Source organism: Camelus dromedarius, chromosome 10 (genome assembly GCF_036321535.1).
Source record: "Camelus dromedarius isolate mCamDro1 chromosome 10, mCamDro1.pat, whole genome shotgun sequence".
Classification (NCBI taxonomy): domain Eukaryota; kingdom Metazoa; phylum Chordata; class Mammalia; order Artiodactyla; family Camelidae; genus Camelus; species Camelus dromedarius.
In genome coordinates this window covers 39,971,488-39,999,436 of record NC_087445.1, presented here as the reverse complement: position 1 = coordinate 39,999,436, position 27,949 = coordinate 39,971,488, and the positions used below count along the sequence as shown (strand labels likewise).

General features: G+C 39.1%; 1 protein-coding gene and 1 pseudogene across 7 annotated transcripts in view; one reads left to right on the top strand and one right to left on the bottom strand.

Annotated features, from left to right (window-relative positions):
* The window catches only part of TRPM6 (transient receptor potential cation channel subfamily M member 6), a 142,861-nt gene that overhangs the window by 64,804 nt on the left and 50,108 nt on the right, over positions 1–27,949 (top strand). For all 7 annotated transcript variants that reach the window (XM_064490283.1, XM_064490280.1, XM_064490282.1 and 4 more), the window contains 9 exons: positions 6,161–6,307; positions 9,206–9,334; positions 10,713–10,964; positions 13,132–13,306; positions 13,483–13,597; positions 17,348–17,541; positions 20,146–20,278; positions 25,197–26,329; positions 26,477–26,589. In XM_064490283.1, coding sequence (XP_064346353.1) covers positions 6,161–6,307; positions 9,206–9,334; positions 10,713–10,964; positions 13,132–13,306; positions 13,483–13,597; positions 17,348–17,541; positions 20,146–20,278; positions 25,197–26,329; positions 26,477–26,589 — 2,391 coding nt within the window. The remainder of the gene's footprint in view (positions 1–6,160; positions 6,308–9,205; positions 9,335–10,712; positions 10,965–13,131; positions 13,307–13,482; positions 13,598–17,347; positions 17,542–20,145; positions 20,279–25,196; positions 26,330–26,476; positions 26,590–27,949) is intronic.
* On the bottom strand, positions 190–2,754 carry LOC105106192 (dynamin-like 120 kDa protein, mitochondrial; annotated as a pseudogene).

Here is a 27,949-nt window from a genome sequence, read left to right as displayed (position 1 = left end):
AAGGTGAGTGAAACATAGATGCTCTTTTAGAGTGTCTTTGTGCTTTGTCACCATGGTAATAGTGTAATAATAAATATGACGAAAGCACTGCTGGTAACAAGGGAAGAAAGACCATTATTCTTTTTTTTAATTATAATTTTTTTTATTTAAAAAAATTTTTTTATGACTTTATGTTTAGAAGGTGGAAGAGCAGAAGAAAAAAGGGAGAACAAAAGACTTTGGTGTTTTCTTTCTTCAGATGTATGCAGAGGTGATTATATTATGAGTAGAATTTTATTACAATTTATTTCTCCTGATGAAGAGCTTCAATAAATGCATCAAGTTCTTCTTGAATTTCTCTAACTTTCTTGAAGTCTTCAGGCAATTAAACTCATTTAGCAGTAAGCAATTTAACTTTCTTCTCCTTATCCTCAGCAAAACTTCCAATACCGCTTTAACATTTTTCTCTAATTGCCTGACTTCAGTGTTTGGGAGTTGCAGTCTTAAAGTATTCAGGCGACAACAAGCACGCATTATATTCGCCAAAACAGGGCAACATCATTACCTTCCTACTCAGAATCTACAAAACGCCATTGTTAGTAATAAAAGCCTCTTCAGCAAAGGTTACGGTGATTTAGAGCTGTTTTTTAAGAAATGTCTTCTATAAACTTGGTGCCAAATATCCCTAATCAAGCCTGGATCTACTTCTATTCTACTGCTTGGGATTCAAGTTTCTTTTGGACCATAGTTATCTCATCACTTGCAAGATAACCAGGGTGCTCCTCGTTACATTTCAACATCTTCCCTAGTTCTTTCTTGGTTTCACTGTGAACACACTGTCCTTGGGAACACACTGATTCTTCCAGTATAACCATCTCTTTTCCATTCTGGACCTAACATGTTTTCAGCTGCATTTTCAGTATCCTTGAGACGAGCCTGAAGAGCCTCTTCTGTAACATAAATGGCTGCATCCCAGTGTTGTTTATCCGACATGGACTGGTCTTCTAGAGCACTGTGTTGAATAACGCTCCGGCTGTCCTCCGCAAAATCGTTCCACTTGTGGCATTTAACGCTTCCTCCCTAACAGCCTCTTTCAGTTTATCAGCTATGTCATCATGCTCTTTTCCTTTTGGTTCTGTCATGAAGTGGGAAAATTCTCCTTGTAGGGTCTCCCACGCAGCCTCTGCTTTATTAGGAAGCTGTTTATCCGTCCATTGTTTAAGTTTGACATCCACAATAGTGTTAAAAGTCCCTGCATTCATGGTCTGTGCAGCCGTCTGTTTCACTCACATGAGTTACTACTAATTCCCACAAAGATGGCTGAAGGACGTCCTCCCCCTGTTTGGGTATAACCTGGCTCTGACTGATAACTTCACCAAGGGTTTCATTTTTAGTTTTTTCAAATAGTTTGTTCTGGTCAAGTTCTCGCAGGCAAGGATAGTTATTCTTCCTCTCAGTTTCAAGGTTAAAATGTGTTGCTTTGAAACCATCAGCCTGTTGTTGTTGAATTGATTTTCATACCATTTTCTAAAAGTAGTCCAATACAGCGAGGCTTCAATTTCTTGTAGGCACTTGGTGTGTCTTTAGCACAATTGTATTTAGGAGTCTTAAATTCCCCCCCAAATTCTCCTTCATGTTCTCTTATAGCTCCAGTGCTTTTAGAGCTGTTTTCTTGTCTTGTTACAATAGCAAAATAACCTAGAACTTTCTCTGGGAAGAGTTTTCCTTCAGTTATCTGCTGAATCCTGCTTGGACTAGCCACATTTTTCTCTGCCAGGTCTACTTGGGTCAAAACAAATACCACACTCCTTCCATGAAGATCTGCTTGAGGACCAAGTCTGTCACAATGTTGCATTCAGCAGCCACAGATCCATCTTGAATACACACATGATGGTAGTAGGATTCTGCATAGAAGCTTTGCTGATACTGAAAATCGTTTGCTTCGTGTCTGTCAGGAGCTGTGCTGATGTCACAGTATTAGTCACACCTGGTAGGTCTACAAGCACCGTCCTCCGTAGTTCAGGGCCTTTACACTTAAGAACATGGTCTCAGAGCTAACAGTACAGCCTTCTTTCACATTTTCCCTCATTCAGAGTTCTATTTCATGTCTTACTGCAGCAAGGTCTTTCTCTCTGATAGGCTCAAACTCCCAAGAACTATCCTTAAACAAGGCCACAAGGTGAGAACCTTCACTCAGAGTCATCTTCACTGGAAAACATGTCATCACCTCCCCAGATCTTCTCGGGAATATTTGTGCTTGAGCAATCATTTCCAACACACTAGTTATTTTTCCAGCACTGTGATCTCTAACCACAGTGTTACCTTGGTACATGATCTTGTGTATTACAATCAGCATCATAACCAGACAGAACATCAAGAACTTCAGAGTGTGTGCCAATCAGAGATTTCTTACGCTTCCTCTGGTGGATGTCTTTGTCATCTTCCTGCAATACTACGTTTCTCAATTCTTTGTTCGTTTTTCAAACATTCCAAGATTCTCTGGTACTTTATCCAGAAGCGTTTCTTGAAGTCGGTCGATTTTCTCTTTGCCACCTTTCTGTAATGCTTGTCACTTTCAGTTCCATGATCTGTCACTCTAAATGCTGTTTCTCCAGGTGCACCTGTGGTGAAAGCTGAGTCTTTCAACAATCTTGTCAAAGTTGGGTGCCAATTTTGCCAGGTCCTCTGAATTGGAAGGGCTTTTCTAATTTTCTGTAAACAGATATATTCAATGTCAGACACAATCTATTTATAGGCACTAAGGTCAGGTATCATATCTTTCCACTGATCAAAATTCTTTTTGACTGTGTAGTCACCCCTAATAGCAGACACACAAGTATATCTTTGATCATCAATAGTATGAGATATCCAAGTTTTAAGAGTCTTGTAGCTAATCTCACTGGCCAAAAATTCCTGCGGGGCTGGTAACCATGTTTAATTGGAGAAAGTTTCAATTTACATAAAGGAAGGTTAGTTAGAGAGGAGAACTGCTGAAATGATGTCCTGAATTGGGGACTCTGAGAAGCTTAAGATGGGATGTTGTGGATGATAAATACTTCATGAAACCAGATGCAGTTTTTGTAGTGGTAAGCTCTGTTTCACTAAGGATTGGCAGACCTCACAGGCCAGTCATAGTGGCCCAGTGTAGTCGCCTCGTCCTGCCAGTGAGGAGGTCACACAGCCACTGAGGTGGCCATGCAGGAGCCCCAGTGTCAGCCCCAGTCTGGCTCCTGCTCCAGGAATGACCCAGGAAGAGGCCCATGGCAACAAGGACATAGAAGGCCATGATTCTTGAGCTGAGCTGTATGGAATCAAATACTGCATCTGTTTAATAAAGTTTTATAAAATTCCTTACTGAAGTTTCTGCAGGCAAATAAATTTGCCATGAGAAGTTTGAATCTTAGGCTAACCCTGTGAAAGCATGACTTTTGAGGACAGGAGCTTTCTTAGCAATAAATTATAGCAAGATGGCAGAATGGGTTAGCTAGTCGAAGATGAAGACTTTTCTCACTTGGGATCAGTCAGTGAGGATTAGGGTTTGGTGACAGCTTCATGACTGAGGTGGTGTTTGAGCTTTGACTTGAGGATATGAAGGGAGGAAACAGCATTTCATTGGGAAGAAAGACTGTAAGTAGGGGCCCAGAGATTGGAAATGCAAGGGGCATATCAAGCATTGTAAGTTGTGTGGTATGGCTAGAGTCTGGGTTGTAGCGGATATGGGACAGAGAGTGGGTATTTGCAGGTGTGGCTGGAAGGGTAGACTGAGGCTAGATCATGGAGACTTGTATATCCTATGAAGGAATATGATTTTTATCCTACGGGGAGCCAGTGAACATACCCATAGCAAGGTGATCTGATCATTAGGGAAATTGTTCTGTCTCCAGTGTATAGGATGATGTAGCAAGAAGATAGGCTGGAAACAGAAAGAGCTTATGCTAGTGTAACCAGCCAGGTGAGAAGTAATAAGGCTTTAGCCTGGGTTAGTAGCAAAGGGCATGGAGAGGAAAAGAAAGATTTTAAGCAAAGAGTCAAAGAGGATTTGAACATGGGGCATGGATGAGAGGGTGATAGCAAATATGACTGAGAGGTTGATGGTTAAAACAAAGCCATATTGAGGGGACATAGGGTAACTGGAAAAGGAGAAGATTTGGAAGGTGAAAGATGAGCTTAGTTTTAGACATGTTGATAAATCACAGTGAAAAAATACTTTAAAAAGTTGAACAAAAATCTATTTTATCAGAACATCATTAAATAGGAAAGATGTAATACAATGGAAAAAGGCATGGATTGTATTAGAGTTGATTGTTGTGGTTATAATTTTATTCTGTGTGCTTGCTGGTATCAGATTCTTATTAGAGACAGAAGGAGAGAGAAGGGGGAGAGGGAGGGAGGAAGGAGGGAGGAAGAAAGAGCGCAAGATTATCCTGTACAGCACAGGGAAATATACACAAGATCTTATGGTAGCTCACAGCGAAACAAATGTGACAATGAATGTATATATGTTCATGTATAACTGAAAAATTGTGCTCTTCACTGGAATTTGACACAACATTGTAAAATGATTATAACTGAATAAAAAAATGTTTAAAAAAGAGAGAGCGCAAGAGAGATTTGAGTAAAATAAAAGTTAGCTAGGTGAAATATTTTTGTGTTTACCATCTCGTAAGGAAAAATAACAGTCCTGAATATGAGTTTATGGTTCCACATTGTTAGGCTCAGTTAGTGCTGTATAATCCATATGAAACTGTCAAGAATAATTAAGTCCTAATGAAACATTCTTAGAAAAAATAATGAGAAGTTATTTAATAACAAGATCATTACTTAAATTGCTTTCTAGGGTCTTTCTGAAGTGGTACTGATGTCTCTAAAATCACAGTGTATGATGACTCTTATAATCGGTTCCAAGCCATTTTAACTCTAAACTGGCTCAAACCTGTTAGTAACTGGGTCAGTTCCTACACCTCCAAGTCACAAACCCAATTTCCCTGTCCAAAGTGACATGAATGACAGAACTCTCATTCAGGCACTGAGATAACTCACCTGGATGCCTGAGGCCTCAAAAATTACATTTTCCTTCAATTACATGGACAGTTCAAGCAAAACTTGACTCATTCCTTGACTTGGAAATTCTTGGTAACCGTGCAGGTCTGGTGCTAATGAGAGATCTTCTGTGGATAGGCTGGAGAAATGTACTAGTTTGAGAGGCACCAGGGAACATTCCTTTCTTTCCATTTAATATGACTTTTAAACATTACAAAAATAATGCATTTCCTATTAAAAGACTAAAACCAGACAGAAATGTATGAAGTGGGAGGACATCTCTTATGCTTTGCTTTCAGTATCCCTGAGTTTCCTCTTCTCAAAAGCAACCAGGCTGCATGTGCTTTTTCCCTTTCTTTTCCTTTCTTTTTTCCCCTCTTTTTATAAGCTCTTCTGTGTGGACACCTGTGTAGTCACACTCATGCAACTGCTTCCCTGCCACACAAATTCTTATTGCTCACCACCTACAAGGGTTAACCCCTTTAGGCTGACACATAACTTTTGAGAAACTGATTAAAGATGTTTTCCCTAGAAAAAAATGCATGTGTAAGAAAAACACTTGCATATAACTTCAGGAGGTTCAGGGAACTCCAGAAGCTCAGAGAGTCCATGAACTTTAAAGAATCTCTGTTATAAATGAGTAGAGAAGCTCTCAAAGCCAGAATCCTCAGACTCACACTGTGCTTGACTTTCCTATGACTTGGAAAAGGTGTTATCACTGTTAGTGTCCATTTTGTCCTCCTGTATGTTGGAAATAATTACATCATCTATTATTGACTCCACAAGGATTTTATGAATATCCTTAGGTTCCAAAATTACTGATAAAGGAGATTAAAGAGAACAGGAAGAGAGACCACTTTTAAATCCTTGGAACTACTCTTAGTTTGAGTAGGTCTGATTGTGGGAGACTCAGCTTGCTTTACCAAAGTGCTCTGTGCTCCTTACCCAGTCAAAGATTTATACAACACATGTAGTTTTCTTTCAAGATTAAGATTACAATTTGGCAGGTGGGTGTCCAATTAATCTCTAAAGTCTTTATTATATTTCTATATTTATGAAATATATTGTATTTTAGATATTTGCAACTGTCGGTATTTTAGTTAAACCTCTGACAATAAATGAGTATTTGTTCATTTTACAGAATGACTGTGACTTGGAAAGGGGCCCTGATGAGAAACCAGATGAACATCAGCAGTTCAGTTTAAAGAGTGAGCCCCAAAGCCTTCCATGGTCCAGAAAAGTCTATGAGTTCTACAATACTCCAATTGTCAAGTTCTGGTTTTATACGGTTGGTTTCACTTCAAAAATTATATTTATTCTTTGGGAGGGTTAATTGCTGATGATAACTTTGATAATGATATGCTTGATTTACCAATTTGTGGAAAAAAAGTGAAAATGCCGTAAACCTTTTTTTTTTTTTTAATGGGAAGACTGACAGAGGACGTAAGAAAGAAGTTTGGAGGGAGGTAAGAAAAGGTTAGGGCAGATCTCTCCTACTTTGGGAGTTAAAGTATAAACATTTTCTTCTTCTTCTTCTTTTTTTTTTTTTTTTTTGAGTATTTCCAGTTAGCACAGCTGGTACTGAGAATTTGTGGAACAATAAAATTAACAATAGTGGTTGTAGAAGTAAGTGATGGGGGTGGATTCTTTTCCCATCTTGGGTAAAAAAAAAATCAGTAGTTGAATCGATTTTTCCTTTGTAGGAATAATGTGTAATATAGACCAAAAAAAATGCAGGTGTTTGTTTTTTGTCTTCAGTAGCATATGCTTATAAATATTTAGAGGGCAATAAAAATTTTAAAAGTTGAATTCTATGAACAAATACTAAATCTATTATGAGTGGTAGAGATACAGAGAAAGCAGTAACTGTACTTTAAATGTACTGAGTACCTTTCACATTTATTTATTAGTGTTTATTTTTCTTTTTTTAATGAAAACTACAAAACATTTTTTTAAATGGAAGTATAGTTGATTTACAATGTTCTGTTAGTTTCTGGTGTATGGCAAAATGATTCAGTTATATTGTTTTTCATATTCTCTTTTCATTATGGCTTATTACAAGATATTGAGTATAGTTCCCTATGCTGTACAGTAGGGTCGTTTATCTACTCTTTTTTTAAATTGAAGTATAGTCAGTTTATAACATATCAATCAGTGTTTATTTTTCTAATGCTTATCTATAGTTAAATTGCTCGTGGCCAAGGTTGTGTATTTCTAAAACATTTGAAGTGTGACTATAAAAGGATATTTGTCCAAATGTGTTATATTTCAAAATATCTACTTGCCTAATCACACACTTACTTCATATACTTACTGAATAAGCACGTAGCTCTGAATAATTTTTATCTGTTTTCAAAGACAAAATTTTCCTTCCAATGTTGAGGTTTCATCATTTTTGAGAATGTGCAACAGAAAATCCTAGAGACCCTGATACTAGCTCCAAGAAAATTTTAACCACGGTCACATCGTTGGGTAAAGAGTATTCAAGAATTTCTTTCCTTGGCAATGTCCAGCTTATGAACTCTCAGAGACAGGAGCAAAGCTAAGCAAGTAGAACAACAGCAGCAAAAATAGCTGAGAGGTTGAACAAACTGGCCAGCCTGCCTGCCCACCACAGTGGGCGGTGTTAGCAGAGAGCACGGGCGTTTCAGACTTGGCTGCTGCGCTGCCAGCTTGTGGTGCCTGTGCTTTATGGAAGCAGTGTCTTGTTATAAATGCTATGAGGAAAAAGCAAAAATGTAAACATTTTTGGATATCTTTTTCAGAATTGGAAAGAAACTTTTTGAGTCAGAAGTAATACCTTATTCCAGTATCTACAGTGTTTTAGTGCCTGGCCACCATGAAACCAATGACAACAAGTTTTTAAAATGGTTGCTTCATAGTACAAATAAATTTAAATTATGTCCCTAAGGGGGTCATTAAATGTATTCACACTTTGAGACATAGACCTAGAGAAGTATAGAATTAATAGAATTTACTTTAACTTTCTTAACATGCTTCTCTACGAAGCTCCTTACTCATAGGCAATACTGATACCCATCACGCCTGCCTGAAATACCATGTATTGTATGTAGGATCATATGGGTTAGTCAGAAGTGGTTTCAGCCATTCTCTGTGTAGAACTAAACTTAGAAGAAGACTTATCAAACTCAAGTAGAGCTCAAAAAGATACGAGAAATAGGGATCCGGGTTAAAATAATCTAATTCTTGTAAGAAAATACACACACACACACACACACACACACACACACACACACACACACAGGCACTTTTCTCTGTATCGATCTGGGGTTTTAATACGTGTTGTTCAGCTAGCATTGTGCGTTGTCTCTGAAGCTATTTAAAGGACTGCACCATCTCATGCATTGTTGGTGATTGTGGAAACTGGTGAAGCCTTTCTGGTGGGCAGTTTAGTAATGTGTCACAGTTTTAAATGTGTGTGCCCAGTTATTCTGCCTCTAGGAACCAATCATAAGAAGGTAGGAATGTTAGATAAGGTCACAGAGCTATTAGTCACTGCGCATCTACGTGTATGTGTTTCCCGTGTCTTAATTCTTGGAAGAGACTGGAAATCTAGGTTTAATTATACACAGTAATTAAACAAACATTTCTTGAATGTCTATCGTGGGTCAGTCTGAGTGCTTAAGTGCTATAGATAAAAACATCAACAGTCTTTAATTATAAAGACTCACAGTTGGACAATACTTTTCCACTGACCAGAATATTTTAATCAACATAAAATAAAACTCCTAGCATTAGTAAACATCACAATTTATTATATTTGAGAATAGTCGCCTACCTCTCTTCTGGCATACTTGGGGCACACGTTTTCTGTGTTTCAGCAGAGGGGAAGGTGTGTGAGTCCCTCCTGGCTTGCTGTTAGTCTGACAGGGTCCACAGCAGAATGTGCAGGGTTCTGAAAATTCTGGTCAGGAACCAACAAGATGAGACAGTGCCCCTCTGCATGCATTTGAGAAGAGTGATCTTCATTCCTTCCACAAAATCCTAGATTAGAAAACTGTGGATTCTTGTACTTTCCGTGATACTAGGTCATCAATAATCAGAGGTGGGCCAGTTATATTTTCATGTTACTTATGTTTAAATTCACGTGTGTGTTTCTGGGTCTGCTTGGCATCCTCCACTGTGACTCTCATTCACGTCCAGGGAACATATGTCCCCCTCACAGATGGTGTATTTGGCGTTCCTCATGCTGTTCACCTACACGGTGTTGGTGGAGATGCAGCCCCAGCCCAGCGTGCAAGAGTGGCTCGTGATCATTTACATCTTCACCAATGCCATTGAGAAAGTCAGGGAGGTGAGTTATCCCTTCTACCTTTGTCTTCTACATGCCTTTGCTGGAGGTGTTCTGGGCTTTGCTGATGAATACAGAGTGGTCAAGGATGGGGGTGAGACAGGTAATGATCCTGATTTGCATGCTATGTGTATGGGAAGGGTATTCGGGGGAATAAAATCTCTGATCTCAACCTTTTATTGTTGCCAGATACTTTCTGCTGGTTGTTGCTCTTTGAAAGCAGTTATTTTCAAGGACGTCTTAGTGTGTTTCTCAGTCCTAGAGTGATGGTATTTGTTGTTATTAGACCCTCCAACTATTTGATTTCCCAGAAGAGGATTTTTTTTTTGTAAGATTGATTTTTTTTAAATAGCCTAACATTACTTGCGTATTATCAGTTTCATTTCACGGAGTGGCTCATAAATGGCCAAAGTTGTGCAATATGTAAATAATTTACTTATAGCTTTTGAAAGTTCCTACTAAACATTTTTGAACATTGAAGCGAAAAATTGCTCTGGGGCAAGTAGTCCAAGAATCAAAACAAAGAAAACTTTTCATTTTTAGTTTGCGATGAGTCATTAAAAAAAAAAAAGAATATTCCTTTGCAGTTGTAACTACAGTCATACAGTTATGACTTACACTGTTTTAGGTATCACGGTATATATGTCTCTAACTCTATTCATTTAGGTACATTGATTTTGTCCTAGAGCTAATATGACCAACATTATACACTATGTAAATGTATTCTTAGTAATTACACTTATATTGCCTGCTAGTTACTATTGTGGAGTTTATAGATTGTAGAAAACAATTCAGCAGAAAAACGTTACCCAAATTCTACCGGTTTTTATGCTTCAAGGAAAATAGGTTTACTGTTTCACATTTCAATTTGTCTGATATTCTGTTGCAAGGGTCATTTCTTATAACAGTGAGTTCGAATATCACATTCTGAGTAATTTGTTAACAACTCACTCAATAGCAGTAGTAGGACCAGATTATGGTTCTTTGGTTTCAAACCGGTCTTCTTTGCATGAGTCTGTATACCTCATGAAGTGAAATTGTAGCTATATTCCATTGCAGTATTGAGTTTTAAAATGTCTTAGTGCTTCCCAGTGTTAGTTTAGGATTAATGAAAGCTAGAAAAACTTTTTTCTTTTACATTTCTGGTTGGGTTTTTAAATAGCTGACCAGCACTAACAATGCCATTAAAATACATTTATAGAACTGTTTAAAAAATTCATTTCCCAAAGATAATTTAAGTCTTCAAAATCCCATTGTGATCTGAGGTTTGGCTGGATTCAGATTACTTTTAAATAAACAATTGATGTATTAAAGATCCTATTGATGAGATTTGTGGATTATACCCCATTCTTTAAATATCCCTCTTTCTTTCATCATTTAGGTCTTAATTTCAGAACCTGGGAAGTTTACCCAAAAGGTGAAGGTATGGATTAGTGAGTACTGGAACCTAATAGAAACTCTGGCTATTTGCCTGTTTTCAGTGGGTTTTGGCCTTCGGTGGGGTGACCCTCCTTTCTACACAGCGGGAAGACTAATATACTGCATTGACATCATATTCTGGTTCTCACGGCTCCTGGACTTCTTCGCTGTGAATCAACATGCAGGTCCCTATGTGACCATGATTGCAAAAATGGTAAGTCCAGTCTGCTTGTGTAACCTGGTGTTCTTTTAACAGTTCTACCTAATTTCATGGTTCACATCCAGTAATTTAACTTTTGAAAATTTTTGTACTTCATCACTGCTTTCATTGTAACCATAAACTCACATTTAACAAATTTCGTTGGATAACATATTGGATAGTTGGATACTAGCTTACCATTTTGGTTAAGGCCAGATGATATGACATTGAATTAAATGTGTCTCTGAGCACAATAATTCCTAAGGGCCAGATTTGTGTGAAGCTTCCACTAATAATATTTTCTGCTGAAATATTTATTTATCTTTTTATGTCTCCACCCCCAGCCAAGGCTTAAATAGAAATTACTGTGTGCTATATACTGTGCTATGTACTTTGTATATAATAACTCATTTAATCTTCAAAACAACTTTATGAGATAGGTACTATTATTAGCCACATTTTACATTCAAGGAACCGGAGGTTAGGTAAATTTCCCAAAGGCTGAAGTCGGGGAGCCAGGATTCATATCTGGGCCACCAGCTCTGTCTCCCATCTGAGCTCACTGCAGTTGTGCTAGCCCTGTCCAGCTGGCTTTGCACAGGACCCAAGAAGGACAGTATCTCAAGGTCATCTTTGCTTTTCCTTCTAGAATCCCCACTGTCAGAGAAGGGGCAAGTTCTTGAGAGAGAAAAGTAGTGCTGAAACAAAGAAAGAGGATGGAAAAGGGAGGACCTCCAGGACTCCAACAATAGATTTTTCTTACTTTGTATTTTTCTCTTAGACCAGCAATATTTTCTCTGGTCTTGGTGACACTGGTATTAATTTGGTAGGCTATGCTGAGGTAACCAGTGCCTCTCGTGATTTAGCACAAGTTTATTTCTCCCTAATGTAAAGTTTGATGTGTGCTCATGGGAGCCGTCCTCTACCCAGGGACTCAGAGATCCCAAATTCTTCCATCTTGTGCCATAGCCGTGTCAACATGTGGCTTTTAAGGTTTCCTCTGACAGGGAGTGAGAGGGTTGGAGAAAGTCTAACAGCTTTTAACTGCTCTGGACAGGAAGTGTCTCAAGTCCCTGTTACTCCACAGCCCATTGGCCAGAATAGGTCACGTGGCTCCTGCCTCATGGAAGGAAGGCTAAGAACTGTAGAGAAGCTCAAGGAATACTCAGGGAGTAGGTCTCTGCCCAGTGAACAAATGGGATGAACTGATGTGCATTTAGTAAGTGAAACAAATGATTTAAAAATTATAGTATATGTGCAATATATGCATGAGTGTACTATATAAGCTCTATAAACAGTCCTCCATTGTGCATTATAACAGTAAGCCTTACTTTTTTTTCTCTTTTTAAAAAAATTTTTTTGGAGGGGGCAGGTAATTAGGTTTATTTATTTATTTATCATTTTTTTAAGGGGAGGTACTGGGGATTGAACCCAGGACCTCATGCATGCTAAGGACATACTACCATCTTGCTATACCTTCCCCCTAGTAAGGCTGACTTTTAATACAAAGACCAAGTGCATGAGAGTTAATGAGCCACTGGATTTAACAAACATCATTATACAGTTGCTTTCGCATCTTTTTTTTTTTTTTTTTTTTTTAGTTCTTCACCTCATCAAAGTGTTCAGTAGCTTGGAGTTCTTCAGCAGATTCTTGGCCTGATCAGTTTCTCAGACTCTAATTAATCTTGAAGAGAATCCTGGGAAATAAGATTCCATTTTACTACTTTGAATATCCCTAATTTTTTTTTCTTTTCCTAACCTCTGGTCCAACTGGTGAAAAGTTGCATATTAGCTAATTAAAAGTTGTTTGTATGTCGTCACGTCTTAAAAAAAGAAGGGGAAGTGGATGCAGCTCAGTGGTAGAGCACACGCTTAGCATGCACAAGGTTCTGGATTCAATCCCCAGTACCTCTATTGAAAAAAAAAAAAAAGCACAGATTCTCTACTGTTAGCACATTGATATTACTCCATAGACTACATTGACGTGAAACACATACTGTGCAGAGGAAAGAAAATCTTTTAGCCAAAGGAAATCCAGCTCTTCATGGACTAGGCATTTCAATCAATGACTAGACAGTCTTACTATTTACTGGCAGGTATAATTATGGTGGCCGCAGGAGTTTGATTTGTTTTACGTTTCTAATCTGTGATGAAATTCTGGCTGTGCTGTGCTTTCCTGCAGACAGCAAACATGTTCTACATTGTGATCATTATGGCCATAGTCCTGCTGAGCTTCGGGGTAGCTCGCAAGGCCATCCTTTCGCCAAGGGAGCCCCCGTCGTGGAGCCTCGCTCGTGATATTGTGTTTGAGCCTTACTGGATGATATACGGAGAAGTCTATGCGTCGGAGATCGATGGTAAGTAGAGGGTTCCGCCGTCACGCGGAAATGGAACCCCTGGAAAACAATCATCTGAATCTTAAAAATGTCAAGCATGCGTGGTATTCTGCTCAGTTAATGTCCTAAATATATTTGTCTAGAGTCGTAGGACTGTGATTCGTCTTATCTCACTCTTTTAAATTCTTTATTTGTAGTTTGTTCAAGCCAGCCATCCTGCCCTCCTGGCTCTTTTCTTACTCCATTCCTGCAAGCCGTCTACCTCTTCGTGCAGTATATCATCATGGTGAACCTGCTGATTGCTTTCTTCAAGTAGGTTATTTTACTCAAATACGGTTATTTTGTTTAAATCAAAATGGGGGCAGAGATTTTGAAAGACTCACATGTATTTCGAGGATGTGACTTTTGTTTTTTGTGTGTTGGATGTTTTACTACTATGGTTTTAAATTATGGACATGGAACTCCTGGTGGGAAGGCAGCAGAGTCTGAGAAGAGAAAAAAATAGGGAGTTAGTGTACTAAATAAATAAACACGGAGAGTGTAAGAAACGCAGAATGACGGGAGATCACACATTGTGATTAAGCCACAATTTGGAATCACGGAGAGTAACAGTTGATGACATTGGAAGCTGGCTAAGGAGCCTTTGGTAATTTTTCTTTCCTTGGCCCTCAGTATACCCCATTCCCTGTCTTCTGCTGTCCCACTCTTCACTTCTTCTCAGTCCCTTTTCTGGACCATCTTCTTCTCTTCAGCCTTTTAACACTGGAGCGTCCCTGAGCCCAGACCTTGCTCGTCCTTTGTTGGTGCTTCGTTTGGTGGTCTTGTTCAGTTTCCTGTATGCATGTGTATACTGTATCTTCAGCCTGGATCTCCCTCTCCTGCAGAGCCAACTTCCCTGTTCCATTATTAGTCACATGTATGGCAGATTTCTCAACTTTTAAGTGTCCAAATGCTCGACCTCCCTTCTTTCCCAGCATATACTTATTCTACTTGTAGTCTTTCCCAAGTCTGTATGAACACAAGTTTCTGTCAAAGCTTCATCTTTCCCATTGTTCAGACCGAAAGCCTTGGAGTCATACTTCTGCCTCTAAGCTGTCAGGAATACCTGTTGACTCTACCTGACTCTACCTTCAAATAGATTCAAATAGGTCATCAATCCAACCACCTCTCACCACCCCACTGCTGCTACCACAGAACCTCCTGATTTATTTCTCTGCTTCTATCTTTGGCCCCTATATTCTGTTCTCAACACAGTAGCCCTAATGGCACTTAATTTTTTCTAATTGAAGTATATAGTCAGTGACAATGTGTCAATTTCTGGTGTACAGCATAATGTTTCAGTCATACATATACATACATATATTCTTTTTCACATTGTTTTTCATTCTAGGTTACTACAAGATATTGAATATAGTTCCTTGTGCTACACAGACATTTGTTTTTTTAATCTTTTACAAATAGCAGTTATTTTTTGCAAATCTTGAACTCCCAGTTTATCCCTTCCCACCTCTTTTCCCCTCAGGAACCATAAGTTTGTTTACTATGTCTGCAAGTCTGTTTCTGTTTTGTAGATAAGTTTATTAGACATTTAAAATTTTTAATTAATTAATTAATCAATCTATTCCCTAACGACCCTTTAAAAATATAAGTCAGATGATGTCACTCATCTGATCCAAACGCTTCAGTGGTTCCCCATTTCCTTCTGGGTAAAAGCTAAAGTTTCTACGATGTCCTGGAGAGCCCCACCTGATTTGGCTTCCCTGCTACTTCTCTAGTCACCCATCACATTTCTCTTGCCCTAATCCATTCTTTTTCAGCCGCAGTGGCCCCACATGTGTTCTCAAACAACATAGGGGTGTTTGCAGTTACTATTCCCTCTGCCTGGAGTGTTCTTCTCCCAGATGTCATTGTGGCCCATCCCCTCACCTCCTTCCAGTCTTTCTCAAATGTCCCCTCTTTAATTAGCCCTGAACTCAAGTCTGTTATTTAAAAGTGCAGCCTCCTTTCCTTTGGCCAACTCCTTGGCATGGCTGGTCCTCCTTACTCTTCTTTCTTTATACTACCCACTTATGTAATATATACAAATATATTTTATAATTTGTTTATATATTGTGGGCTTTTTTTTTTTTTCCTATTTATCTATCTCTTATCCTGGAATATAAACTCCACAAGAACAAATTTTGGGGATTTTGTCTGTTTGTTTTGCTCATGAATTTATCTCAAGCACTGTAAAGAGTGCTTGGCACGTATTTGTTTAATGGATGAAAATAATCAAGTGATGGGTAGAAACTAGTATTTTCTGAATGCCTCTTTTATGCCAGGCAGGGTACTAGGTATTTCATTCACTGACTGTCTCACTGCATAGAGAAGGGTAATAAAGGGGAAATCAATGCATAGAATTTAAGAAAGAAAATAGGACAAAGGTTGGAGGCAGGCAAAATAAATCAGAATACTTAAAAAGAAATGAATTGTTGCACATATATGGGGAAGACATACCTTTTTTCTTGTTACCTGATTATATGACAGCTATCAATTCCCTTTAACCTCACCATTTTACAAACTTACAGCATTTGCTGGTGTTTAGTTATTACAGCTTTTTTTTTTTTGATATTTCAAATAACATTAAGAGTGGGTATGAAATTTTTGTTTCTCAAAAACAGCAGGTATCAAAAGAGAGGTTGAGGAATCCTCACATAGGCGTCTTATCACTGAGAGGAACACATGGAGGGCCACACAAGCTGAGCAACCCCAGATCTGACTACTTGTCCAAGGGCCCCCTTTCCAGGTTCTTTATACCAATGATTACAAAGAACCTGAACTACACTGTGGAGATCGCCCCCTGCTGGTGGGAAGGCTGTACTCACACTTGGTCTGGCAGTAGCATTTAATCTTGGTAGTTCTCAACCCTGATTGTGCAGAATTACCCGGAAGACTCGCCAAGACACAGATTACTAATTTGGTAGTTCTGGGCTAGGGCCCAAGAACTTGCATTTCTGACACATTCTCAGGTGATGCCTGTGCTGCTGGCTCAGTGACCACACTTTGAGAATACTGTTAAGCCCAGTCATCTATGTTTCCTTCATCTGTTTTATGGACTCTGAAACTTGGCCTCTTCACTTATCCTAAACTGGCTTCCTCTGGGATAGTTCAGGTTCCTTCTCTTTATCCTAACTCCAGTTTGGGGTTGCCTGTACTTTTATTTGCCAAATTTGGCTGCCCTTCTCAAGTACTTGTCTGCCATCTTTCTCTAAAGAGACTAAATTACATATTAGCCTAAGCAAAATGTTAACATGGATGGTCCATTGTGCCTTCCCCACCCATATCATGTTATAGACTTAAAGTCAAGTGAAGGATGATGTTGTTTCAGAATTTGTACCATCCACCACAACTTCCATCACATGTTCCGTAATATTGACACATTTACTGCACTGTCTGCATATCATAATTGATGTAATTGAGGCCACTGAAAGGAGTTACTTCTGCAAGATTAATCTTAATAATTTATCTAGCTTCTGAATCAAAGCTCTGCTTATTGATTTATTTTAGAATGAATTGATTCTTCTTCCCTGTCTCTTCTTCATTAATATTCTTTTGTTTGAATGTTTTAACTAGGATTATTCTAGCAGTCTTCACATTTGATATTAAGAGAATCTCTTCATAAGGTTGATGCTGTAGAGGAACATGAAAGCTGTTTACCATGAATGATGAATTATGGACTGAAAAGATTTTCTTATATGAGAAGAGAGGGTGAATCAAGAATAGTGTTACGTTCCAGTGGACAGTTTCTGTTTATTACATTTAAAATGTTAGCATTTTTCTCCCCTCTGATTGTAATTTCTACCTTTTTCTTATTCTGATCAGCATATTTTCTTGTAGGAGGTGATTAATGTATGTTGTTTGGTGGAAAAAGAATGATCAGTGAAATGGATCTTGTTTTTATTGGCTAACTGTGGTCATGTCAGGTCAACCAATCATAAAAGTTGGAAAATAAAGCAAGGATCTAACTGTTATGTTTCTGGACTCCATATTAAAACATTGTCCCCCTCTTACTACAACCTACAGTAACGTTTACATGGATATGAAATCCATCTCAAATAACCTGTGGAAATACAATCGCTACCGCTACATCATGACCTACCACGAGAAGCCTTGGCTGCCCCCACCTTTTATCCTGCTGAGTCACGTGGGTCTCCTCCTTCGCCGTCTTTGCCATCGCCAAGCTCCAAATGACCAAGAAGAGGGTGATGTTGGATTAAGTAAGTTCTCATTGGTGGGGCAGGAGGAAGAGAGTAAAGAGTGGAGCTCCAAGGTGAAGACACCTGGAACATTGTCGCTTAAATTCAGGGCACGGGACGGAAGGTTCTGGGAGTAAACTGACAAGAGAGTATCAACTGAGGACCTGAGTCGAAGTAAATACATTGATCTCAGTATGTGATTGTAGTACCTTTTGCTAAGAGGAACTGATACTTAGAAAGAAATAGGTAGGAACAGAATCTCTGCTTGAATGTGTAAAGGCTTTATGTCACCTTGAAAAATCCATGTTTTCTTTACTTACCTGGGAAGTGGTCAGAATGACCCCTAGAGAGTAGTCACAGCAACCTATACCTACTTCCTCGTTGAAGATGGACTCCAAATAGAAAGGGTACGGACGGTCTTGTGGACCAAGGGAAACAGATAAACCAGACTTCGCTTGGTTTACTCACTGCAGTCACAGCTCTCTGGTTCTCTAATCTACTGAGTGAGGAGGTGATTCTTTATGGATGTTTCATATTTTCAAGAGCTACAACTCAGGATGAAAAAATGTGGAGTCTCTCTCTCTCTCTTTCTCTCTTTTTTTTTTTTTTGGCAAAGCTTAACTCTATGTATTTTGAGATTTTCCTAGTTCATTTTGCTCATCCATATCCTGATTGCATGATATGACTGTCATACTAAACGTCATAAGAGAACATTCCTTCTGTGCTTTACAAATCTCTTGTGGTTCATCTCAAGCAATTCTACAGTTGGTTCTAGGCCCATTCCTAGATGATTCCTAGATAGAAAGGAAATGGGCGTCATAAATCCACACTCCTTTATCTCGATCCCTAAATCTAAAATACCTCTGAAAATGTAAAGTCCTTTTCTTCAGAAGTTGTAGGAAGACTCATTTGGACAGAAGAGGCTAATGGGACTAATGTGAAGCCATTTATCCTCTTTATCCCTTGTGGTAAGAATATTCACTGATTTTGCTGTAGAAATAATGTGTCTGATTTCAGGGTACTGCCCTAGCTCTAACCAGGGGTTTTTCTTCATTTATGGCATATGCACTGTATTAATTTTCCAGAACTAGAAAGGAAAACTTCTGAATTCTAAAACGGAACTGGTTCCAGGAGTTTCAGATAAGGGATTGTGGACTATTTACACATTTCAATGGGCCCTTAGGAGGACAGGTGCTGTCACGAGGTTGATGGGTGACACGCTTCTGCTCCTGCTGAGAGTTGGCTCTGAGAAGTATTTTTCTCCTCTTGATCACTTTGATGACTTATTTTTCTTTTCCATTTCTTTCCCCCAAGAGATTTAGCTTTTATGAGGAAGTCAGAGCACAATTGATGTTAATTTAAAGCCTTGTAATTATATTTTAATTTTTAGGTTTCTGATAGCTTGCCATCCCAGAACGATTGTAATCTATCAGGAGAGTTTGGAACCACTTGAGAGATCCTGGAATTAACTAGGATTTGGCCAGCTTTTCTAGCATCATAGCAAAGAAACTTTCCTGGCCTTACTTTGATCTGGGCTTATGAGATGATTCTGGTATAAAAATCAAAGACATGTTCTGATAGATAGAGGTGCATTCACCTGAAGCTCTGGAAAACTCTTGAATTTTTGTGAGATTGCTTCTGATCCCCAGTATTGAGGATCAGGATGGGTGCACATGGGGCAGCAGTGCCACCTGGTGGGCAGTCACAAGAACGCACCACGTTCTGCAAGCTGCACCTGTGTCTGGAATTGCTCTGTGGGTTGTTTGCTCTCAGGAATCCAGAGAAGGCTTAAATCATGACAATTCGGAAGTTCCTTGCTCATAGAAGACCCTTAATGCAGACATATAGGGTTGAGTTGGGGTGAGGGGTTACTGGATTTTTTTTTTGTATATGAAGGATTCTTCCACACCATAAAAACCATAAAACATTGTACTCTTGATTTGTGAACACATTTTATGGCTGAATTTTTTTAAGCCATCTTTTTCAATTTTAAATTAGTATTTTTATCTCTCATTTTATTGAAAAACCAAAGAACACTTGCATTTCTAATAAATTCTGTGGAACTCTAATGGTTCTTTTTTTCCCCCAATTTAGGTGAAATGATCAAAGGAAGAGAACATTCCAGTTCTACCCTTTTTGCAACTACATTTTTATATTTAATAAGTATTAGAAACTTGCTCAAAAAATAATGTCTTTTTCTGTTAGATCAGAGTTAGAGCCAAGGTGGTAGACCAAATGTGATTGCTAAAGTTTAACATGGAATTGCATTAGCGTCATAACATCATGAAATAATACGTCCTTTAATGAATTATAACTGTCAAAAAAGATGTAGAGCCTTGATTGGCTATTGACTGGTAATATCTTTTTTTCAACAGAAAAACTTTGGATATACAAACTCAGTGTATATATAAACTCAGTGCAACAAGATGAAACTTTCTTTTACTTACTGGACTCATTTCAACAGACTGGCTTCTTCTAACCTTGATTGTAACTTGTAGGTTACTTACTGTTATTTTATTTCATAGTTTTTGACACAAAGTGGAAGAAAAGTCATTCATACACTGTATCAGCTTCCTGTGGAGGGTGAATAATGATTCTTTTTATGTACTATACTTATTTCCACAGAACTCTACCTGAGTACAGAGGATCTGAAAAAACTTCATGATTTTGAAGAACAGTGTGTGGAAAATTACTTCCACGAGAAGATGGAAGGTCTGAACTGTAGTTATGAGGAACAAATCCGAATGACAACAGAAAGGTAAAAGTTATACATGTGTTTTCACCCCCTAAACTGCTACCTAAACCCAATTTTACTAGAATGTGTGAAAAGAAGTAAAACTACTTTCAAAACCCAGAGGTTTTGATTCTCTGAAATTTTCTCTAGTAGCGTGTAATATTCATGTAACCAGTGCACATTTCTTCAGCATCTATTATGTTCCAGGCAGTCTTCTAAGTTACTGGAGATAAATGGTAAATAAGAGACCAGGGGCCCTTCCTGCATAGAATTTACATTCTGGTATATGCATGTAGAGGGGCGAGGTGGGTGGAAGACAAAAAAAAAGTATGTAATTGAATGTCAGACAGTAAAAGATCAATGAGAGGAAGAAGTAGTATAAGGAAATAGAGAACAATGATGGCGAAGGGTCTGCTGGAGTTGGGGGTTGTGTTGGACTGTTTTTGGAGCCTGGCCCAGGAAGGATGCTCTGAAACATTTGAGGAGGAGAGATCTGAGGGAGGTGGGGTGGCACACCTGGCCAAAGGAGCAACAAACACGGATATAGGTGTGTCCAGGGGCAGTAGGTAGGTCCAGAGGAGGTCAAGTGCAGGGGCTCACCCTGAGTGGTGCCAACACCTGTATGATGGACTAAAAAGACTAAAAAGTATTGATCAGAAGAGCATAAGAAAAACGAAGAGAAGAGCGTATTGTTCTAATGTTAGTATCTATGCTGCCGAAGCGAGAACAGAAGACAGTATCATGAGTCAAGTGAATACAGAGTAAAACTTGAGAACCAGATATTTACAAACAAGTAATTCAATAATAATAGTAGTAGTAGTGAACATTAACACCAGTAGTCGTCCTATGCTGTTACATTTATCTTGAATTTTTTTCTTGGCATTTGAGTAGAGAAGCATTAGACGTTAGATGAATATGTAACTTCTGAAAAATATTCTAGATGCTTTCACGGGCTCTAGAATTTGATCATGAAGCTCCAAGTAAACTTCAAAACACAAGCAGTCGATTTTCCTTCTGGATAGAGCCACCTCCCTGTCCCTCTTTGTACGTGGTTGTCCTTGTTGAGGTCATCCTGGGGAGCTCGTAAGTGGCTGTGGGAGGGAGGGAAGGAAGAAGATTCTCCTGAGGTAACTGAGCAGTAGTTTGAAGACAGAGGGAAAGGAGATTAGGAGGATGTTTGCACGTTTGCTTGCTTCTGAAGAAGAGATCACCTGTATCCTTCTAGAGTTAAGTGAATTGCAATAGTAGAAAAAGAGAACACATGAAGGCTGTTTTATATCTTATTTTCTCTGTTTGGAACACTGGCTTCTTTTTGTCCCTAGTACTGTAAGCCAGTGTTTCCCTCTCTCTGTTCTGTGGAGTAAGACGTTAACTGGGTACTTTTTCATAGTAAACGTGTTTGGTGCATGAAATTTGGGAAATGCTACATCTGAAAAAAAGGTTTAAAGACTTTATCACAATGGGCATTGTGACTCAGGGGAGTTATAGCTTGCACAGGTCCTATCATTTTGCCTCGAAACCTTATGGGGAAACATTTGTGAGCAACTCCCAGCATGAAAGATGCTGATGTAATTCATTTAGTGCTTCACGGGACCCTAGGACCCTGGTAGGACCTGCCTGGATCCCTGATGAGTTGCTGAGAGATGCTGGAGTGCTGTGCTTAATGCCGTTGACCATGGAGTCACACTCTGCATTTGAAACCTCACTCTGTCACTGACCATGTGATTGGCCATGTGACCTCTTTTAATGCAGGGGGCAGTAATGCCCACCTTATAGGGGAGTCACGTGGATTAAATAAAATAATGTAGAGCCTTTGTAAACTGCCTGGCACATAATGAGCACCCAGTGAATATTATGATTATTATGATGATTATAATTATACCTGCTATAATTGCACTTAAAAAATCTGGTCCAGAGGCCCACAATGGAATAATAACCATACTGGTCCCCCCACTCCCAACCCTCAAGCCTAGCACAGAGAATCGTAAAATGATAAGAATTTATTTTACGTGTCAGAATGACTGAAAGGTTAGATTAAATTAATGTAGTTGGTGGTTGAGGAATATAATTAAAAGTTGTTTCATAGGACATTGAGCTTTAGAAAATAAGTGTCTATAAAAGCAAGAGGACCTGATTCGAGGGTGACCAGGTTATTTGTCTAACAGTCTCTATTGTAGCATGTTACCTGTCACTGTGAATAGTTACTGGTGTCTATTGTATCCATTCGATGTGACTGCTGCTAATGGAACTTAATGAGTCTCCATTACTGCTGTTCGGACTGCACTGTTGTTGAATTAGATGAAACAGTGCACTAGATGCAGAGGCTCTAATTAAGCACATTTTGAAGGGATTATACATACTTTGTGCTCTTTTCCTCATCATCCTTGCCAAGACTAGTTTTGCAGATTCCAGAAGGTCAGGAAGCCTTTATTAAGCCTCTGTTGAGTTACAGAAGTTGAGTAGTATAGCAGAAGCAAGAAAGAGAGGGTTCCACCCACATAGGCAATAATAAAAATGGCAAACACCACCCTCTTTATTCTTTAATTCCTATCTGCAGAGCTTCCAGAAGGAAGTAGAAGATTTCTCAATCCACGGGACTTGAGATATGTTTTAGAGAGGGGGTGTCTAACACTATTTTGGGAAGTGCTTGCTACAGTAAAATGCTAAACTCTTCATGGTATAATCACTGCTTTTCCCAGCCCCCAAATAAGACTGGGAATAATTTTTTTATTTCTGCATGTGGTCATACGAGCCATGAAACTGTGGTTAGATTCCCTTCCTTGCTATTTTTCACTTTTTCATGTTTACCAAAGATTTTCATTTTGAGAAATTGGAATCTCTACTCCCTCCTCCAAATAAAACAGTGAAACAGGGGAAGGAAAGAAAGGGAAAAGTAAATGTCATGAGCCAGAGCCCACTGTGAAAATTTTGGTCTTTTTCTATTTAGTCTATCTGGTCGTCTTCTATATATTTTTAGTTAAAATTATACAAGTTTGTGTTTTGTCCCCCTACCCTCCTTACACATCAAAAATGTTTCTTCACATACTTAAGCATTCTTTGTAAATATATTTTAATTTTTATTGTTTCTTGACTTGCAAAGTTTTTATACCAAATTTAGAAGCATATAAGGCAGAACGTAGCAGACATCCATATCCCAACCTCTGCTACCAGAATCAGACAAAAATTACTATCAACAATATAAATATGATTTATAATGGCTGTGTAATATTCTGTCTTCTGATGTAATGGTATTTGTCTCCCTTAGCTTAGTAAAATTACTGCCTCTTTGTATATGTTGCCTGCTTGAATGTTCCAATGTTGCATCCCCGCCAACACTGAGTTCCTTTAATTTTTTTAAAAATTTGCTAGGTTAAAAAAGTTGTTACAATGCAGATGAGCTCATTGTGGGCTTAATTTTCGTTTGTCTGCTTACCTAATGAAATCGAATATTTTTAACATGTTTCATAATCTTTCGTATTTTATCTTTTGCAAAGTATCCATTCATGTCCTTTGGGGCCTTTGTATTTTTTTTCCCTCGTCAATTTGTAAAAACTTTTGATTTGTTAAGGAATACAAACATCTCATATTTGTTAGAATAATTTCCTATTTATTTTTTGCTTTAAAATTTTGCGTTTTAGTTTTATATAACCAAATTCATGATGTATTTTGTAACTTATTGATTGTTAAGCTTAGATACTATGTTAGTTTCCTAGGGCTGCCCTAACAAAGTACCAAAAACTGGGTGTCTTTTACCAAGAGGAATCTGTTGTCTCAGAGCTCTGGAGGCTTGAAGTCTGAAGTTAAGGCGTTGACAGGTCCATGCTCTCTCTGACGGCTGCAGGGGAGAGCCTTCCCTTGCCTCTCCTAGCTTCTGCTGTTTGCTGGCTGTTCTTGGCGTTCCTTGACTTGAAGCATCACACCAGCTATAGAGTGGTTTCTCCCTGTGTGTCTTCACGTCATCTTCCCTCTGTGTCCAAATTTCCCCTTTTCACAGAGATACTGGTTATATAGGCTTAGGGTGCACCGTAATGACCTTATTTTAACTTGATTACACTGTAGGGACACTGCTTTCAAGTTAAGTCAAACTCTGGGAGTTTTGGAGGTTAGGACTTCCACAAAGGACTTTGAGGGGAGGGCATAAAACAAAACCTATCCCCATACAGACATATTTACAGAAGTATATACAGGTAAGTATTAACTAACACTTTATTCTTTCCAATTCTCTAAATGAAATCACCTGTTACGTTTAATTGGCCTCTGCTGGCAATGTGCTTTTGCACTTGCATAGCTGAAGGTGTCTTTTGTTGCTCTTACATGGATCAATGGCTGGACATCATAATTTGGGGTTAAAATTTAAACTTTAAAATTTTGCCTCAGGCTTTCTCTGAATGTAGGTCTCTTAAAATGGGTTCTTTCTGAAGCTTGGGAAGCCTGTTTGTACTGCAGACTTGGAATTTTATTTTAGAAGATCTATAATTTTTTTTTCTAATTATATATTTGATGATCGATTCTGTTCCTATCATTCTGGTTTCTTCCTCAGGATTTCCTTTCTCTACAAAAATAGCACAGCGTTTACAATAGGAGGTATTAAAAGTATGTAAATTAATGAATTTATTAATGAATACAAATGGGCTGTTTGACGGGATGATTGAAGGGAGAACTAGCAGGAGCTGGAAATGTGATTCTGAAATACTGAAGAGCAGTGAGGGCTGGAAAAGTAATTTTTAATGTTCCTTATTCAGGTGATAGTGGGAATAATAGGAGTGTGTGAGGTCGACTGGGATGGGCGTGTATGTTAGAGAGGGAAGAAGACAGACTTAAATTTGGGAAGCAGCTGAGGCTAAGGAACCACCTAAAGACAGAAACAGGACAGGAAGAGAGTAAGGTGAGTTCCCATTGGCTTACTGTGTTCGTTGGTTTTTCTCCCTCCCTTTACCATTAGGGTTACAGACATGTACTTCCAACTGAAAGAAATGAATGAAAAAGTGTCTTTTATAAAGGACTCCTTAGTGTCTTTGGACAGCCAGGTGGGACACCTACAGGACCTCTCTGCCCTGACGGTGGATACGTTAAAAGTCCTTTCTGCTGTTGACACCTTACAAGAGGATGAGGCTCTCCTGGCCAACAGAAAGCACTCTGCTTGGAGAAAACGTCCCCACAGCTGGAGCAATGTCACCTGTGCAGAGGTTCTAGGCAGCATGGAGATCTGCAGGGAGAAGAAACACCAGTGTTACAGCATGCCCCCTTCTTTGCTGCGGAGCCTGGCCAGAGGCTGGCATCCCTCACGAGTGCAGAAAGGACCCTTTCTTGAGGGTACAGACAGAGAGACTTCAAACGTAAGAGATGACCAGGAAGAGCAAGAAACAGAAAACAGTATAGTTGCTTCTGGGGTGGCCCTGAACAGGCAAGCACGCCGAAAGTATGGTCAGTTTCTCCTGGTCCCTTCTTATCTGGAGCAAGTTCCTTATTCTGCAGAAACAGCCTGGCCTCTGCCCAGACCATCCGTAGAAGCAGGTACAGATGTGCCGGCAACTGAGCATGTCACCCAGAGTGAGGTGCCTGTTCATCTGACGTGGCAGACCCCGGCTGACTCAGCTCAGGGCTCCGTGGTGGAAACCAAGGAGCAGAGTGAGTCACCTGCTCAGACGCCAGCCAGACGAGACGAAGGGGAGCAACTTCTATCCACTTTGGTTTTCACGCCTGCACCCGTGAAAGTGACCTCCCTTCCTTCCCAAGTCAGGAACATGCATACTGGAGGTGGATATATAAACTGGGCGTTTTCAGAAGGTGATGAACCTGGTGTGTTCAGCCTCAAGAGACAATGGCAAACCCGCTTGTCCTCCACTTGCAGCAGTGACTCCAATCAGAGTGAACAATGCCAGAGGCAGATCCGGGGCAGTTCCCTGACTGATAACTCAGTAAGACTGGCCCAGAGGGATTGCACAGAGGTGGGACCATGGCTCCAGCCAAACACCTCCTTTCGGATTAATCTTCTTCGTAGAGACAGGCCCTTCATTAGGAGTCAGAGTCTGAGACTGCACAAGGAGGAGAAATTGAAGAACCGTAAGATTAAAAGTAAGAAGCAGAATTTTTTTAGAAACTAGTGTTAAATTCTTGCATGACTCCCATTCTCATTCTCCCCATTCTCTCAGTCTTTTCTGGGAAAAAGTATGGTTCCTCATACCATCTTAAACTTTCTCATGTGAATCATTTCCTCTACAGATCTTTCAAAATCCTCAGAGACTGGACAGTCAAAATGGATCAAAGTGAAAATGCTAACCAAGGATAGGAAATCGTCAAAGAAAAAGAAGAAAACACACGGGCTCCAGGTGCCGGTAAGTGTCTTTTACGTTTTTGGCAATTGAGGTAGTATCCTCTCTCAGCTTGGTTTCTCTTTATTCTGAAGTGTCATGTACACAACATAGTACTAGAAGGAACAAAGATATAAATTTAAGAGTCATCAGAGTGGACAAGCCACAGTTCATTCGTCAACTCACATGTTGCAGTGCATCTGCTTCATTTTCAGCTTTTGGCTCTTCCAGACAAAGCCATTATGAAGATTTGTGTACAAGTCTTTGTGTGGATGTATGTTTTAGTTTCTCTTTGGTAAACATTTAGGAGTGGAATGTTAGAGTCATATGGTAAGTATTTGCTTAATTTTAGAAAATGCTTACATTCCTACCAGTTTATGAGCAGTAGTCTGTGAGTGTTCCAGAGGTCCACATACTCACCAGGCCTTAGTATGTTCAGTCTTTTTAATTTGAGCATATGAGTAGGTGTGTAGTGGTGTCTCACAGTGGTTTCATTTGCAACAGTGCTGCGAGTTGTCTTTTCATGTGCTTATTTTCCATCTATTTATCTTTTTTGATGACATGTCTGTCCAAATCTTTTGTTCATTTTTAAAATTGAGGTATCTGCCTTACTAGGTTGTCAGAGTTTTTAAAATTTTATTTTAATTTTTTATTGTAGATTTAAACCCATTGTTGGATATGTATTTTGCAAATATTTCCTTTCAGTTAGTGACTTGCCTTTTACTTTTCATAAAAGCCCTTTGAAACACAGCATTTTTATTTTGATGAAGTTCAGTGTTTGCCCAGTTCATATAGCTTTTAAATGACAGAGCTAGAATTCTAACAACTTCTTTCAAATCCAAGCCTTATGTTTTTGTTATTATTGTTGTTTTTGTATATATGTATATATTTATTGAAGTATAGTCAGTTCACAATGTTGTGTCAATTTCTGGTGTACAGCACAATGCTTCAGTCGTACGTGAACATACATGTATTCATTTTCATATTCTTTTTCACCATAAGAAAAAAGAATTGAATAAGATAAGGTATTGAATACAGTTCTCTGGGCTCCACAGTATGCACTTGTTGTTTATCTGTTTTATATATATTTGTTAGTATCTGCAAATCCCAAACTCCCAGTTGCTCCCTTCCCACCCTGTTGTTGTTATTGTTGTTTTGCTCTGTACCAGAGGTTCTCAGACTGCGGTCTCCCATCAGCAGCAGCAGCAGCACCTGGAAACTTGCTAGATATTCCAGTTCTCCCCCCAAGACCTACTGAATCACAGATCCTGAGGGTGGGACGCAGGATTCTATGGTTTAACACAGTCCTGGGTGATTGTGTTGCACACTCAAGTTTGAGAAGCCCTGTTCCCCACCCTGCTTCTCAATCATGACTGCAAATAGA